General features: G+C 48.5%; 1 protein-coding gene across 1 annotated transcript in view; it reads left to right on the forward strand.

Annotated features, from left to right (window-relative positions):
- LCA5L (lebercilin LCA5 like) overlaps window positions 1-17,795 on the forward strand; it is a 213,743-nt gene that overhangs the window by 156,417 nt on the left and 39,531 nt on the right. The window contains exon 5 of the mRNA XM_030203831.1: window positions 10,188-10,273. Within this exon, the coding sequence (XP_030059691.1) occupies window positions 10,188-10,273 (86 nt within the window). The remainder of the gene's footprint in view (window positions 1-10,187; window positions 10,274-17,795) is intronic.

The raw sequence follows: 17,795 nt of genomic DNA on the forward strand, positions 1-17,795 counted from the left end.
CGAGGACAAGCAGGCTGGATATCGTCGTCTACGACGGTCCAAGAGACCGGAAGTCTAACAACAAAGTTTTAGAAAGTTCGGGAGCAACGCAGCACGCGTGGCAACAAATGCACTGCGCATGTGAAAGTGACTTCCCGCTGGCGACACTCGTGCGCTTCCCTCCCTCAGTTTCTTTTTCGCCGCGACTGCGAAGGGGTGGTGTTTTTCACTTCTCCTCGTCTGTTTTGCCCAGGAGATCGCTTTTTTCACGTGTATTGCGTCTTTTTCTTTCTTTTTCGATTAGTTACTTCAAATTTTTTTAAAAAAAGTAGTTTTTCCCCTTAATTTTTAGCTTTTTATCATCTTTTCAAAGTTTCCTTTCTTTTTCATTGCAGCCGCGTCTTTTTCCCCTCTTTTTGTGCCTTTTTAAGTGGCACCATCGAGCCGTTTGATTTCGCGGACGCTATTTTCCCACCCATGTCAATGAGGACTCCCAGCGGCTTCAAGCGCTGTACTCGCTGCAACCAGACCATCTCGTCTACCGACCCCACGCATGGTGTCTCCAGTGCCTCGGGGCCGATCATCTTCCAGCTGCTTGCAAGCTGTGTAAATTAATGAAGAAAAGGACCCAGGTGGCTCGAGAGGTTCAGTGCGAGAGACTTTTTTCAGATCGGTCCGGTCCTTCGACATCGGCATCGGTACCGAGGTTGGCGGCATTGGCGTCGATGTCAAGGGAAGCAGCACCGAGAGTCCAGATAATGGCTGCCGAGAGACCACTTCGAGCTGGGAGCAGCGAGGCATCAAGCGGATCTCCACCCGTCTCGAGGCCTACTCCTATGCAGGCCCCCCTGGACTGACCTCAGTCGGACCCAGCCCGAGGAGGCATGAGGATTCCACGTCCTCATCGGTACCGAGGAGTGTCGATGACAGGCTTCAGGCAAAGGCTAAGAAGCATCGCCATTGATCTCCTTCCAGACATGGTACCGAGAGCTCCGGGGAGCCGAGGGAGTCGGCACCCGAGAAGCGTCGGTGCCGGGACGACCGCTCACCCTCCATTCAGGAGGTGCCGATGCGTCGGTCGTCCGGCAGCCTGGTACCGGCTCTCGAGCCCCCTCAGATTCTGGCACCGACTCCTGCACCAGCCCCACAGCCTTTTTCAATGGCAGCTCTCGATGAGCGTCTCTGGGCCATTCTTCCAGAACTTTTGGAAGGACTGCTCCATCCATCTGCTTCGGTACCGGAGGTGCTTGCGCCTCCCTTTCCTACTGCTGAGATGGCATCTGGCCCATCTCCTGTGAGGAGGTCCCCGCCCTTGGTACCGCTTGCGGTACCAGAGCCGGTTGCCACCCGGGTCGAATCTCCCTCGACGTCAGTGGAGGAAGCTTCGCCGGAGTCCAGGCAGGGGTCGACTTCTCGACATCCCCCACGAGGACGTTGATCCTCGAAGTCAAGACAGGTTTGGGCTGCTCTTCGAGAGCTTCTGTCCGATACCAAAGAGGAGCGTTCATGGGGAGAAGAAGAAGATCCCAGGTATTTTTCGGAGGAACACTCCTGTGGGCTTCCTTCTGATCCTACTCCACCTATTGTAGTCAGACAGTCTCCACCTGAGAGTCTTACCTTTTCATCTTTTGTGCGGGAAATGTCTAAGGACATTCCATTTCACATGGAGGTTGTGGATGAGCCCAGGGCTGAGATGCTTGAGGTCCTGGATTATCCTTCTCCACCTGCAGAGGTTGCAACGGCCCCCCTGCACAATACGCTCAGGGAAGCGATGTTGCGGAATTGGTCTTGCCCTCTCTCTAATTCAGTTGTCAACAAGAAGTCCGAGTCCCAGTACAGAGTCCATGGTGACCCTGTGATGGTGAAGGCCCAACTTCCTCACGATTCTATGGTAGTGGACTCTGCTCTCAGAAGAGCCAAGGGTACTAGAGACTATGCCTCGGCGCCCCCAGGCAGAGAGTCTAGGACCTTGGATTCTTTTGGGAGGCGTACGTATCAGGCTGGAATGCTCGCCGCCAAGATCCAAACATACCAGCTGTACACGAGCATTCACTTACGGAACTCGGTGAGACAACTGTCCAGATTAGTTGAAACTTTCCCTCCGGAGCTTGCTGAACCTTTTCATCAGGTGGTCAGGCAGCAGAAAGCGTGTTGCAAATTCCTGGCCAGGGGACCTTACGACACTTTTGATGACGCATCCCGAGTAGCTGCTCAAGGTATCTTGATGTGCAGACTTTCATGGCTGCGTGCCTCGGACTGGATCAGAAGACCCAGCAGAGAATGGCGGATGTTCCTTGCCGGGCGGATAATCTTTTTGGAGAGAAGGTTGAGGATATGGTCGATACCCTCAAGAAGCATAATGATGCAATGGATTCTCTCTCCCACCGGACGCCTTCTGCTACTACCTCCTCCACTAGGAGGTTTTTTGGAGGGAGAAGGAGTGCTCCCTATTCCTATAATAGGCGTAGGTACACTTCGACCTCTCGACAGCCTGTTCAAGCTCGCTCCCAGCAGGCTCACTCTCTTCAGCAGCGTGCACCTAAGGCTCCTCAGCAAAAACCAACGGACAGCCTTTTGACTGGCTCCAGAGCAGCATAGCCGTGGTAAAAGTATCCGTGCAGGACGATCTACCTGTTGGGGGGAGGTTGTTATTTTTTCAGCAAAGGTTGCCTCTTATAACCTCCGACAGGTGGGTTCTTCAAATAGTCCAGTTAGGATACGCTCTCAGTCTGGTATCCAAACCTCCAAATTGCCCAACGGGAGCTCAATCCTTTAGCTCCCAGAACAAGCAGGTACTTGCAGAGGAACTCTCCGCCCTTCTAAAGGCCAATGCAGTCGAACCCATACCACCAGGGGAAGAAGGGCTGGGATTCTATTCCAGGTACTTCCTTGTGCAAAAGAAAACAGGGGGGATGCGTCCCATCCTAGACCTGAGGGGCTTGAACAAATTCCTAGTCTGAGAAAAGTTCAGGATGCTTTCCCTGAGCACCCTTCTTCCCATGATTCAGGAAAACGAATGGCTATGCTCTCTGGACTTAAAGGACGCTTATACTCACATCTCGGTGCTCCCCAGTCACAGGAAGTACCTCCAATGCGACTGGGAACTCAGCACTTTCAGTACTGTGTACTACCCTTTGGTCTAGCATCTGCACCCAGGGTCTTTACAAAGTGCTTGGCAGTTGTTGCAGCATCGCTATTCAGACTGGGAGTGCATGTGTTCCCTTATCTCGACGATTGGCTGGTGAAGAACACCTCGGAGGCAGGAGTTCTACGATCCATGCAGATTACTATTCAACTGCTCGAGCTGCTGGGGTTTGTCATAAATTATCCCAAGTCCTACCTGATTCCAGTACAGAAGTTGGAATTCATAGGAGCTCTGTTGAACACAGGGACGTCTCGAGCTTATCTCCCCCAGGCAAGGGCAGACAATCTTCTGGCCTTAGTGTCCTCAGCTCGAACATCTCAACAGATCACAGCTCAGCAGATGTTGAGGCTTCTGGGCCACATGGCCTCCACAGTTCATGTGACTCCCATGGCACGTCTACATATGAGATCAGCTCAATGGACCCTAGCTTCCCAGTGGTGTCAGGATACAGGGGATCTAGAGGATGTCATCCATCTTTCCACCGATTTTTGCAGTTCCCTACAGTGGTGGACCATTCACTCCAATCTGACCTTGGGACGTCCATTCCAAATTCCTCAGCTACAAAAAGTGCTGACGACGAATGCATCCCTCCTGGGGTGGGGAGCTCATGTAGATGGGCTTCGCACTCAAGGAGCTGGTCTTTTCAGGAAATAGGTCTTCAGATCAACCTCCTGGAATTACTAGTGATCTGGAATGCTCTAAAGGCTTTCAGAGACCGACTGTCCAATCATATTATCCTAATTCAGACAGACAATCAGGATGTGATGTATTACACCAACAAGCAGGGGGGCACCGGATCTCGCCCTCTGTGTCAGGAGGCCATCAGGATGTGGCTTTGGGCGCATCAGCATGGCATGCTTCTCCAAGCCACGTATCTGACAAGCGTAAACAACAGTCTGGCTGACAGGTTGAGCAGGATAATGCAACCTCACGAGTGGTCCCTGAACATGGACATTGTCCGCAAGATCTTCCGAGCGTGGGGCACCCCCTCGGTGGATCTTTTTGCCACTCAGACCAATCACAAGGTCCCTCAATTCTGTTCCAGGCTTCAGGGCCATGGCAGACTACCATCAGATGCTTTTCTCCTACATTGGGGGACAGGTCTTCTGTATGCGTATCCTCCCATACCTTTAGTAGGGAAGACTCTGCTGAAACTCAGGCAAGACCGCGGAACCATGATTCTGATAGCGCCTTTCTGGCCCTGTCAGATCTAGTTTCCTCTTCTTCTGGACTTGTCCTCCGAAGAACTGTGGAGATTGGACTGTTTTCCGACCCTCATCACTCAGAACGAAGGGTCGCTTCTACATCCCAACCTCCAGTCTCTGGCTCTCACGGCCTGGACGTTGAGGACTTAGAAGTTGCCTCTTTAGGCCTTTCAGAGGGTGTCTCCCGAGTCTTGCTTGCTTCCAGAAAAGATTCCACGAAAAAGAGTTATGCTTTTAAATGGAGGAGGTTCGCCATCTGGTGTGACAGCAAGGCCCTAGATCCCTTTTCTTGTCCTACACGGACCCTGCTTGAATACCTTCTACACTTATCAGAGTCTGGTCTTAAGACTAACTCAGTAAGGGTTCATCTTAGTGCAATCAGTGCTTATCATCAACGTGTAGAGGGTAAGCCTATCTCTAGACAGCGTTTAGTTGTTCACTTCATGCGAGGTTTGCTTTTATCAAAGCCCCCTGTCAATCCTCCACCAGTGTCATGGGATCTCAACATCATTCTCACCCAGCTGATGAAAGCTCCTTTTGAGCCACTGAATTACTGCCATCTGAAGTATTTGACCTGGAAGGTCATTTTCTTGGTGGCTGTTACTTCAGCTCATAGAGTCAGTGAGCTCCAAGCCCTGGTGGTCCATGCTCCTTATATTAAATTTCATCATAACAGAGTAGTCCTCTGCATTCATCCTAAGTTCTTGCCGAAGGTGGTGTCGGAGTTCCATCTGAATCAGTCAGTGGCGTACCAAGGGGGGGTGGGGGCGGTCCGCCCCGGGTGCATGCTGCTGGGGGAGTGCCGCGCACCGATCAGCGTCGTTCGTTTCCATGCTCCTTCTGCCCCGGAACAGGAAGTAACCTGTTCCGGGGCAGAGGGAGCATGGAAATGAACGATGCTGACCGGCACACGGCACCCCCCCAGCGGCGTGCACCCGGGAGTGAGGGGGTTCTTTCGCCGGGGTGGCGGGGGTATTCTTTCACCGGGGTGGGGTCGCGCTGCACGGGGGGCGGGGCGCATCTGCGATCTGCCCCGGGTGTCAGCGCCCCTAGGAACGCCACTGGAATCAGTCAATTGTCTTGCCAACATTTTTTCCCCATCCACATACCCGCCCTGGTGAGGACAAGTTGCACACCTTGGACTGTAAGAGAGCATTGGCATTTTACGTGGAGCGGGCAAAGCCCTATCGACAGTCCGCCCAGCTGTTTGTTTCTTTTAATCCCAATCGGATGGGAGTTGCCATCAGAAAACGCACCATCTCTAATTGTTTAGCTGATTGCATTTCCTTCACTTATGCCCAAGCTGGGTTGACTTTATGTTTCAACGGTTTTTATTGAAAACACAGCAAAAAATAGTAGTCACCTCATCATGTTGACTATAGTACAATATTGCAACGCTTAAGAGAACAACATATCCGATATACAACATGATGTTCAGACATCAAACTTTAGCATTTTCACCCCTCCTCCTCCCACTATACATAGTCTTATAAACTTGTTATGGCAATTCCACTTTACTGGTGCGTTTAAACAATGCAGATACTCTAGCATTGAGTTCAACAGGTCATACCACAGTAATAACCCTCACTTAGTGGATTACACAAACTTCTGGTGTGAGGATCTCACTCCTTGCTAAACAACCCCCAAAACTTATAACATGTTATCCCCTGATCCCCAAACTTGTCTTTACTTCCAGTATTTAGTTCAAGTACTAGAAGCATTCAGATCATAACCAACTTTACTGTATATTGCGAAGTACAAAACAGTTGCTCATTAAACCGCTGAACGTCCTGATCCTTTATAACAATACCTTCCCCCCCCCCCCCCAACTCCTATCCCCTCCAACCCTTCCCTCCCGCCCCCTTGATTCACATATCCAAAAGCTGAAACTTCATCCTACGGATCCCTTGCGGGACTTCACTCCAAATACCATTCACTCCACTCATTCTCATAACCTAACCCAGCACATTCAGAACTTGACTCCGTGTCTGTGGTGATATTCTGTTTAAATAGGCCCCCCATACCCGTATGAAGCGTTGCCTTCTTTTCGGTGTGTACCTAGCATCCCGCAGCTCCCATAGCATAAGCTCGTGAAGTTTATTTCTCCAGTACCAGTACGATGGCGCCCTGTCTGAGACCCAATGGTTGAGAATGCATTTTTCCCCAAAATACAGGCCTTACTCAGAAAAAACTTCTCCTCCCGCGACCCCTGGTCCCATACTGCGTTTGAGCAGAACATCATTCACTCAAAGGAGATGCGTACCCGATGTCGCTGAACCCAAGACACAAACCGAGAGAAAGCTGTCCAGACGACCCGAATGTCCCTACATTGCCACATGCCGTGATAAAGGGTGGCTCCCCTCATTGCACACTTCGGACATGCATCCACCTCTACAATAGAGTGGAGGAGTGGTCTAGTGGTTAGGGTGGTGGACTTTGGTCCTGGGGAACTGAGTTCGATTCCCACTTCAGGCACAGGCAGCTCCTTGTGACTCTGGGCAAGTTACTTAACACTCCACTGCCCCATGTAAGCCGCATTGAGCCTGCCATGAGTGGGAAAGCGCGGGGTACAAATGTAACAAAAAAACAACAACAAAAAAAAAAATACACGCATGCCATGCCTGTCTGGTGGAAAAGTATGCTCTATGAATAGTTCTAAAATGACATTCCTGCAATTTGGCGCTATGCACCCCCCCCCCCATTCCCCTTCAATGCTGCCAAGATTCTCCCTTCTGTTACTCTCCCTCCCGATTCCTGACTCCACCGCTGCGACACCTCCTTAACGTCCCTCTTGGGCCTGTATTCTCTCAGAGCTTTGTGGAACCCTGACACCGATACCTGCCCAGCCGCATCCCCAAACAGAAATTCTCTCAACTGCGTCCCAAAAGCCAGTGACAGGCTCTCACTAGGAAGCCCTTGCATATAATGTGTCAGCTGGCGGTAGGCAAACATCGTCATCGGCCCCCCCAGCACTTCTCCCTGCAAATTCTGAGTATGGAAGAATGCTTCCGTCCTCCCTTAAAAAATTCTCCAAAAGGATGACTCCAGTACGCTCTAAGTCTCTGAAGACTTTGCTTTCCCTTCCTGGCTGAAAGTCCGCATTACCAGTCACCGGTAGCAGCACACTACTTTCTGGGTTCTGCCCCCAGAGTCTCAATATATCCCGCCATATGAGTCGCAATGGGGTTAACAAGACACTATCCTTCATCAAGGCAGGGAGAGCTTTTCGCTTTGCGTGCAGCAAGAAATTAATGTGCCAGGGGGCAAAATAGGCTTTCTCCAGGGCCACATCTGTGTAAGTTGTCGTACCCAACACCCAATCCCTGAGGTGCCGCAGCAAACACGCCTTATTATACTCCCGCATGTCAGGCATACCAAGCTCCCCATCTATCGCAGCCCCACACACATACCGCCATTGCATTTTCGCTTTCTTGCCAACCCAACAAAAACTAGCCACTACCCCCTGAAGTCTCCGCAAGTCTCTCTTCAGCAAGCGGATGGGAATGGCCTGTAGTACATAAAGCCATTTCGGGAATACCATCATACGGTACACATGCAACCTCCCCATGAAAGACAACAGTAAAGATATCCAGGAAGACAGTTGTACCTTAGTCTCTTTCAACAGCCTCGAAACATTCCTCTCATACAACTGAGCTGGGTCCATTGGCATCTGGATGCCTAAATATCTGAAGGCTCTAGTCATCCAGCGCAGGGGGAAGTGATCCCACTCCGCTCTATCAACCCCTGGGCTCGCCATGGCTTCCGACTTTGCGAGATTCAGTTTAAACCCAGCAAAATCACCATACTCCCTTATACTTTCCATAAGATACTCTAAGGAGCTCTTCGGATCCTGGATTAACACCAGCAGGTCATCCGCAAAAGCTGCCGTTTTAAATACCCGAGTTCGGATTTGTACCCCATGTATGTCCGCGTTATGGCCTATCTCCCGCAACAAAGGGTCCAAAGACAACACATATAGGAGCGGGGACAGAGAACACCCCTGCCTGGTACCTCTGCCGATGGAAAACCACTCCGAGAATCCACCATTGACAGCGACTCGCGCTCTAGGGTCGGTATATAAAGTTCTAATTGCCTGTACGAAAAACCCTGTCATACCGTATGCCCCCAAAGTTGCAAATAAAAATCCCCAGTCCACTCTGTCGAAAGCCTTTTCGGCATCAAAGCTGATCAACATTGCGGGCCTGTCCTCCCTATGCACTGTTTCTAACGCTGCTAATATTCTCCTCATATTCTTCGCTATCTTTCTCCCTTTGACAAAGCCCCACTTGTGATTCCTCCACCAATGAGGGGAGATATCTAGCTAATCGGTTTGCCAATATTTTAGCTAAAAATTTAGTTTCTGAATTTAGCAATGAAATAGGGCGATATGATTCTGGTTGTGTTGCCTCTTTACCCTGCTTCAACAGCACCGATATATGGGCTTGATTTAAGTGAGCCGGCATGTAGCCACGCCGCACGATGTCATTGAAGGTCTCTGCTAACACCGGGCTGATCTCATCTTGCAGCAGCTTATAAAATTCATTACTCAGACCATCAGGCCCAGGAGTTTTCCCCAAGGGACTCTGTTTAAGCAAAGCTGGGTTGACTTTAGAGAGCCATGTCACGGCTCACAATGTGAGAGCTATGGCTGCGTCAGTGGCTCAGTTAAAGTCAGCCTCTATTGAAGAGATTTGCAAGGCTGCAACGTGGTCATCTGTCCACACATTCACATCTCACTACTGCCTTCAGCAGGATACCCGACGCGACAGTCAGTTTGGGCAGTCGGTGTTACAGAATCTGTTTGGGGTTTAGAATCCAACTCTACCCTCCTAGGCCCATTTCTGTTCTGTTCCAGGCTACACTCTCACTTAGTTGTGTTTGTTTTCAGGTCAATCTCAGTTATGTCCTCGCCATTGCGAGCAGAGGCGTAGCCAGACCTTAAAGTTTGGATAGGCCACTGGGCGACCTGGGTGGGCACATGCACTGTAGTCTCTACATCCCCCCCCCCCCCCCCCCCACCAGGTGCCAAGTCACAGTTTTACAGTAAATATCTGTGCTGGTGGGGATCCTCCAGTGGCAAGAACAGCTCTCTTTCCTTCTTGCTTGAACTGGCAATACTGTCCATGCGCTGCCGCTGCTCCGCCCCTTTGCGCATGCGTAAAAACTGAGTGTGTGTGGCAAGGGGAGGCCAGCACATTGGCAGCATGTATACAGAGCCGTTGGCTGGAGCAAGTATGAAAGGAAGCTGTTCTTGCCGTTGAAGGACCCTTGCAGCTGGTGAGGGTTGGGGATCCCTACCAGCCGATAACAAGTGTGCAAGAATTTTGGGTGGGCCTGAGCCCAAAGTGGGTGGGCCTAGGCCCACCTGGGCCCACCCCCTAGCTATGCCACTGGTTGCGAGGCCCAATTGACCAATGTTCATTGTTTTGAGTGAGCCTGGGTGCTAGGGATACCCCATCAGTGATGATATCCAGCCTGCTTGTCCTCGGAGAAAATGAAGATACATACCTGTAGCAGGTATTCTCCGAGTACAGCAGGCTGGATATCATCACAACCCACCCTCCTCCCCTTTGGAGTTGTTCTTCATCTTTTTGCTTTTTGTATAACTGAGGGAAGCACGTGGGTGTCGCCGACAGGAAGTCACTTGCACATGTGCAGTGCGTTTGTCGCCGCTCCCGAACTTTCTAAAACTTTGTTGTTAGACTTCCAGTCTCCTGAGCCGTCGTGGACGACGACCCATCAGTGATGATATCGAGCCTGCTGTCCTCAGAGAATACCTGCTTCAGGTATGTATCTTCATTATATTTAAAAAGTCTGAGATTCTCTAACATACCTTATTTATTTATTTATTTTAACAGAGGGGAGCGTGACAAAAGCTGTTCAAACTGAGAATCATATGTTTATACAAGTTCTGAAACAGGAAGTGCCAGACATACAGACAGAGGTACAATATAATCATATGTTTTTACTTCTGATGTTTATGATTCTATTTATTAAGGGGCCATTTTGCTAAAGTGTTTAAGCACTTAGGGGTCCTTTTACTAAGGTGCACTAATGATTAACATTTGCTAAATTATTTTCCTATGGGCATCTTATCATTTAGCACACACTAATTATTAGCATACATTAAATATGTTAGCGCAGCTTAGTAAAAGGACCCCTCAATGTGCGGTTAACACCCAGAAACAGGCTACCACGCATTAGGGCGTTTTGTGGTAGTGTGCATGTTTCTACACGTTAAATTGTGAATTACTGAAATTTTCTGAATGTTTTGGTTAGGAGGCATGGGGGGCCAGATTCAGTAAATGGCGCCCAAAGTTAGGTGCTGTTATGATCCGTGCTAAGATAGTGTTCTGTAAAGGGCACTCCACAGCAGCATCTCTTCTGTCCTTCCTCGTGTCCAGCTTCTCTTTTCACTTACTCGTGCATCCCATCTTTCCTCCTTTATGGTCTGACATCTCTCCCCCTCGCTCCCCTGGTTCAGTCCCTCTTTTGTCTCTCTTTGCTTCCCCCACCCCAGTTAGCATCTGCCCCCTCTCTTCCCACTCCCCTTTGCTCCAGGTCTCTCTCTCTTTTCCCTCTGCTTCCCCCCTCCCCAAATCCAGCATCTCTCCTCCTCTGCCCACCTCCTGGACATTTAGGTTATTGAGCAGTTCAATAAAAATGATGTTACAATAAATCTTATCCTCGACTTCACCAGGAGCAATGTAAATTGAATAAAATCTGTGTGATATGCTTAAATATAGACAAGTTAAAAGTCACACATCCAAGTTCTCTACTGCCTGCAAAGCTCTTAAAGGAATGTTCAGAAGCCATGTGCAGATCATTACAGTAATCAAGTGGTGGTAAGACTAAAAGCTGCAAAATGGATCCTACTACTACTACTACTTATCATTTCTAAAGCACTACTAGACGTATGCAGCGCTGTACACTTGAACATGAAGAGATAGTCCCTGCTCGACAGAGCTTACAATCTAATTAGGACAGACAAACAGGACAAACAAGAGATAAGGGAATATTAAAGTGAGGATGATAAAATAAGGGTTCTGAACAAGTGAACAAGGGTTAGGAGTTAAAAGCTGCATCAAAGATTGAGAGATCCAAGATGGCTGCGCCCTGCTAGGACGCCTTAGACCTCGCTCCTTACGATGCCTAAACGTCGAGGGAAAATCGCGGGCAGAGCTTCCCTGCATTCATCCCCGTTACCTGGTCCTCTGGATCGATTCAAGAGGCCACGGGAACTTATACAAGAAGGCGGAACGCCTCCGATCAGGAACGCCGGCGAATGGGAGATATTGGCTTCCCCCAGACTGGAAACAACTTTAAGCCTCGCTGCACGCACTCCTCCTCCTCAACCGCTTGGCGCCAGTTCCTTCCTCTTTGACCCGACGGGGTCTCCCTCGGAAGGAGTAGGGGACCCGGAAGAACTTCGGGGAGAAGCGTCTTTACCATCGGGGGAAGGAATGGAGGGAAGTTTGCCCATATCACCACCACTTATTGAGGAGAGAGAAACTGAGGGTCGAAGTGCGGCAGATTTACAGTCTTCAGTAAGGTTTGAACTTCCTAAAGAGCTAGTGGCCAAGCCAAAGAATGTGACTTTAGATACTTTGTGGGATTTAATGTCCAACCTGGGACAATGTTTTCTTAAGCAAACTGAAGAGTTTTTACCAAGAGTAAAGACTATTGAAACTGACCTGAAAAAAAAGGAGGAAGAGTTTAAAGTTCTAAATGAAAAAATGGAAAAAATTGATCAAAGGGTTATGAAGATGGAAACGTTACAAACTTCGATGGTAAAAGATGTAACTAATCTCAGGCGGAAAACAGAGGTTTTTGACAATTATACCAAAAATCATAACCTGAGATTCGTTAACTTTCCTAGGATTCCAAATGTTCTTCCTCTTGATATGTTGAAACGTTATTTCCGTGAAAATTTGAATGTTCAGGAAAAGGACTTTCCACCCTTTTCCCAAGTTTATTATGTCCCAGAAAGGAACTTGAATCAAGAGACTGAAAAACCTTTTGACGTTCCTCTTTTGCTTGAGACTTCTGACTCTGAATTGGTCACAGCCGCTACTTTGGTAGCGACTGTCGCCCTACTACCTGATAAGAATTGGATCTTCCGCCTTTTTTTCCGTAATAAAGAGAACCCTTTTTTGGGTCTCAAAATATTGTTATTTCCTGATGTCTCCAAGGAGACACGTCGACGGAGGAAACAATTTTTACTCCTTAAGCCAGAAATTCTGCACTTGGGGGGTGCCTTCTTTTTAAGGTACCCCTGCAAGTGCATAGTAAGGCTAGGGGGGAAGAAATATGTATTTACTGAACCTGAACATCTGTCAGCATTAGTAGCCTCAGTTAAAATGGAGAAGCTTTAAAGAATAATGTATAATTTCTTAGCAGAGAAGGATTTACCTAGCAACTTTTTTTCTTTACTATAATTCTCCCCTTAGATTACCTGAAATCTTGGATCTCCCATTATGGACTTGAGTGTCTTATAAATTTGAAAGTGTATAGATTTATATGCTTGTTTTTGATTTTCCTTTTATAACAGTTCCTAGTTATATGACACTTTCCTAAGCAAGATGTTTCTTGTAAATATTGTTTAAATGAATAAATAATAAATTAAAAAAAAAAAAAAGCTGCATCAAAAAGGTGGGCTTTTAGCTTAGATTTGAAGACGGCCAGAGATGGAACTTGATGTACCGGCTCAGGAAGTCTATTTCAGGCATATGGTGCAGCAAGATAAAAGGAACGGAGTCTGGAGTTAGCAGTGGAGAAGGGTACAGATAAGAGAGATTTACCCAGTGAACGGAGTTCCCGGGGAGGAATGTAGGGAGAGTGGAGAGGTACTGAGGAGCTACAGAGTGAATACACTTATAGGTCAATAAGAGGAGTTTGAACTGTTTGCAGAAATGGATACGAAGCCAGTGAAGTGACTTGAGGAGAGGGCTAATATGAGCATAACGACACTGGCGGAATATTAGTCGTGCAGCAGAATTTTGAACAGATTGAAGAGGAGAGAGATGGCTAAGTGTGAGACCTGTGAGAAGCAAGTTGCAATAGTCTAAGCGAGAGGTGATGAGTGTGGATGAGGGTTCTGGTAGTGTGCTCAGAAAGGAAAGGGCGAATTTTGCTGATATTATAGAGAAAGAAACGACAAGTTTTAGCAGTCTGCTGAATATGTGCAGAGAAGGAGAGGGAGGAGTCGAAAATGACCCCAAGGTTATGAGCTGATGAGACAGAAAGGATGAGAGTGTTATCCACAGAAATAGAGAATGGGGGAGGAGGAGAGGTTGGTTTAGGGGGAAAGATGAGAAGCTCAGTCTTGGTCATGTTTAGTTTCAGATGGCGCTGAGACATCCAGGCAGCAATGTCAGATAGGCAGGCTGATACTTTGGCCTGGATTTCGGCTGAGATTTCTGGTGTGGAGAGGTAGATCTGGGAGTCATCAGCATAAAGATGATACTGAAAACCATGGGATGAGATCAGAGTACCAAGGGAAGAAGTATAGATGGAGAAAAGAAGAGGTCCCAGGACAGATCCCTGAGGTACACCAACTGACAGTGGGACAGAAGTACAAAAGGATCCACTAGAGTATAAACTAAAGGTACGCTGGGAGAGATAAGAAGAAAACTAACTAGGAAAAAACAGAGCCCTGAAATCCAAGTGAGGACAGCGTGTCAAGGAGTAGGCTGTGATCAACAGTGTCAAAAGCAGCAGATAGATCGAGAAGGATGAGTATAGAATAGAGACCTTTGGATCTGGCCAGGAACAGATCATTGGAGACTTTAGCAAGCACTGTTTCAGTTGAATGAAGGGAGTGAAAGCCAGATTGAAGTGGATCAAGAATAGCTTGAGATGAAAGAAAGTCAAGGCAACGGCGGTGAACAGCACGTTCAAGTATCTTGGATAGTAAAGGGAGGAGGGAGATGGGGCGATAGTTAGAAGGACAGGTAGGGTCCAATGAAGGTTTTTTAAGGAGTGGTGTGACTACAGCATGTTTGAAGGTATCAAGAACAGTCGCAGTGGACAGTGAAAGATTGAAGATATGACAGATAAAAGGGATGACAGTAGGAGAGATAGTGTTAAGTAGATGGGTGGGAATAGGATCAGAGGAACAGGTAGTTAGTTTGAGGAGGAAAAAAGATGTGTAGTTTCCTCTTCAGTAATTTCAGAAAAGGAAGAAAAGGAGGCAGGGGTTGGAGGGTTGAGAGAATGGACTAAGGGAAGGAGAGGTGGAGGTGACCTGGTTGAGAATTCAAGTTTAATCTTGTGAACCTTATCATGAAAGAACTCAGCCAGAGTCTGGGGGGAAAGTGAAGGGGGGATGGAGGTGAAGGCACTTTGAGGAGAGAGTTCAGTGTGGCAAAGAGACGTCGAGGGTTTGAGCCAAGAGAATTTGTCAACTGGATGTAATAGTCCTGGCAAGTAAAAGAGCAGACTAGAAGGAGGTCAGCAAGAATTTGAAATGTATGAAGTCAGCATGGGCACGAGATTTCAGCCAAAGGCGTTCGGCAGAGCGGGCACAGGAACATAGGTAGCGGATTCTAGAGGTCAGCCAAGGCTGGGGTTTGGTACGTTTTACAGAATGGGGAATGGGAGGAGCGAGAGTATCCAGAGCAGAGAATAGTATTATAGGAAGAGACAGCCTCATTGACAGACTTGGATAGCATAGTGGTAGAGAGGAGATCTGAAACATTGGAGGACAGAGTAGAAGGGTCAATAGCCTGAAGATTCCTAAATGTATTGGTTAAGATTGGACGGGACTGGGGAGGAGGTTGTTTAAGTGTGAAAGTTATCAGATGATGGTCAGAGAGGGAAAGAGTTGAGGCACAGAAACTGGAGAGTGAGCAGTTTGAGAAGAAGATAAGATCAAGACAGTGGCCATTCTGGTGAGTGGGGGCACTGGAGCACAGTTGAAGATTGAAAGAGGATGTTAAAGCATGGAACTGCGAAGCATAAGAGTCAGAGGGATCATTAGCATGAATGTTAAAATCCCCAAGAATGAGGGAAGGAGATGAAGGTTCAAGAAAGAAGGAAAGCCAAGCATCAAAGTCAGTGAGAAAGGAAGAAAGGGACTTATCAGGGGGTCGATAAATGACTGCTATTCGGAGTGGCAGAGGAGCAAATAGACGGATGGAGTGGACTTCTAAGGAAGAAAAACAGTGAGACTGAGGTAGAAGAGGTTGAAATCTACAAGAGGGTGAAAGTAGTAGCCCGACACCACCTCCACGGCCAACCGGGCGAGGAGTATGGGAGAAAAGATAACCTCCATGACATAGGGCCGCGACTGAAGCAGAGTCTTCAGGGTAAAGCCACGTTTCAGTTAGGACAAGCAGATGGAGAGTACGAGAGATAAAGAGGTCATGGATGTTTGTTACAGACAGAGCGGGCATTCCACAGAGCGCAAGAGAAAGGCAGGGAAGGAGGGGGGAGGAGAGGAACAGATATTAGATTGGAGATATCACGGTGTGACCTGCACAAATAGGATGAGAGCTGATGTGGAGTACCAGGATTGGGATTAATGTCCCCAGCAGAGAGCAGGAGAAAGAGCAAGAGAGTACGGAGAAGAGTAGGAGAGGTACGATGACTGCGACAAAGGCGAGATGTACTCAGATAGAAAGGAGATGGATTGGGGGGGGGGGGGGTCACGTGATGACCACGTCCTGAGCAGCAGCAAGCAGAAAGAGCTCCCCAGATTTCTTAGCAAAAATCGGCTAAATACCAGAGTATTCTACTCCCCGAAGAACGATAAGTTAAAGAGAAGGGAGAGTGAATCGCAGAGAGATACTCACCTGCAGATCGAAGGGCAGGACGGTATGCCCACAAGACACCAGAGTGGCCTAAAAAACAAAACCGCAGCAGCGTGGAAACTGAACAAGATGGCGCTGACTCCGGAGCCTGAAGCTGGGCCTGAGAAAAACGCGGGAGAATGGGCGAGAGAAATATCATCGACGGTAACAGCAGCGTTAGAGGACCGCTTAAATAAAATACATTCGGCGGTCGAAGAAATTAATGAAAAGTTCGACACGCAGGTACGCAGGCTGACAGAGGTGGAACAACGAGTATCGGTGCAGGAGGATGCAGCACAAAGCATGGCAGCTCAGATCGTAGCCCTGCAAAAAGAAGCAGCAGCGCTTAAAGAACAAGTTGAGGAGCAGGAGAATCGAAATCGTCGTAACAACTTAAGGGTTGTTGGATTACCTGAGGCGGTAAAAGAAGCAGATTTATATAACTTCTTTAGCAATTGGCTGCCAACGCGCCTAGGCCTCGGGGGAGGCACGGGTGCATGGCAGTGTGACCGCGCGCACAGAATCTGGGCCAGAAGAGAAGGAGAGGGGAAGCCTCAAACAGCGATTGCGCATTTTACCAGTTGGAGGGAGAAAGAAACATTGTTGAAGCAAAGCCGCTCAGGCCAGGCAAAACTGGAGTACGAGGGCCACTCTCTTCTACTATTTAATGATTACTCATCCTCGGTGGCGCAGCTTCAGCGAGCAATGGCCCCAACTTGCACGCAGCTCTACAACAAGGGCATCAGATTCTCGCTTCTCTACCCGGCAAAGTTAAGAGTGTGGCACGGAGGCAAGAGCTTGGTTTTCTCAGAGGTGTCGGAGACTAAGGCATTCATGGAGGGATTGAATCGAGAGGACCCGAGAGAGCATAATCAGTGACTGTGGTGCTGCACGGCCAACAGAGAGGGCAGGAGGGAGAAACTGGCAGTGGCTTTATTCTTCATGTTTTTGGTTTCTAACTTGTTTAAAAAGTGCCTAGTTGATCAGGCAAGGACTGGTGGATTCATGCCTCGATGGAGTATAACAAGCATAGCGCAGGGCGGAGTGCAGCAACCTGGAGAAGGACTTAAAAAGCTTGCAACAGGCTGATATGTTTGGCTGGTCGTCTTTGGATGAAGTAGAACTTGAACTTGAGGGCTTGGAGAGGCAGCACGAAGATGAATCGGGTATTGTATGGGCCTGGTGGAGATGCAATGAGGGAACGAGAGTGACTGCTGGGCACGGGTACTTCCGTGTTGAAGCAGATGGCCCTTCATATCAGAGCGGGCAGTAATAGGATAAAGAGCACAGTTTTTGTTTGAACCATCAGGAGTTTCACAAAATGTTATGTTTAAGTTGATGGGCATGTTTAAAATGTTGTGGGTGTTAGGCTTAATCGGCTGAAGGGGGGGGACTTGGGCGAGGAAAGAAGGGAGAGCTTGTTAATGGTTGCATGCTGTATGGCAGAGGGAAGAGGAAGGTTGATGATGAAGGGGATTGTAACGGCTTATAGGGACAGGGGGGCAGGAGGGGGCAAGAGGGTAGAGGGGGGAAATGTGATTGGAGAGGGAGGGGTTGGGGAGAGGGATGGGGGGAGCGGGTGGGGGGAGGGGGGAGATGATTCGCATGAACAGGGTAGGAAACACAAAATACAAGGGGTGGTAGTACAGGGGGCACAAGATGTCTGGGGGGCTC

Source organism: Microcaecilia unicolor, chromosome 5 (assembly GCF_901765095.1).
Source record: "Microcaecilia unicolor chromosome 5, aMicUni1.1, whole genome shotgun sequence".
Classification (NCBI taxonomy): domain Eukaryota; kingdom Metazoa; phylum Chordata; class Amphibia; order Gymnophiona; family Siphonopidae; genus Microcaecilia; species Microcaecilia unicolor.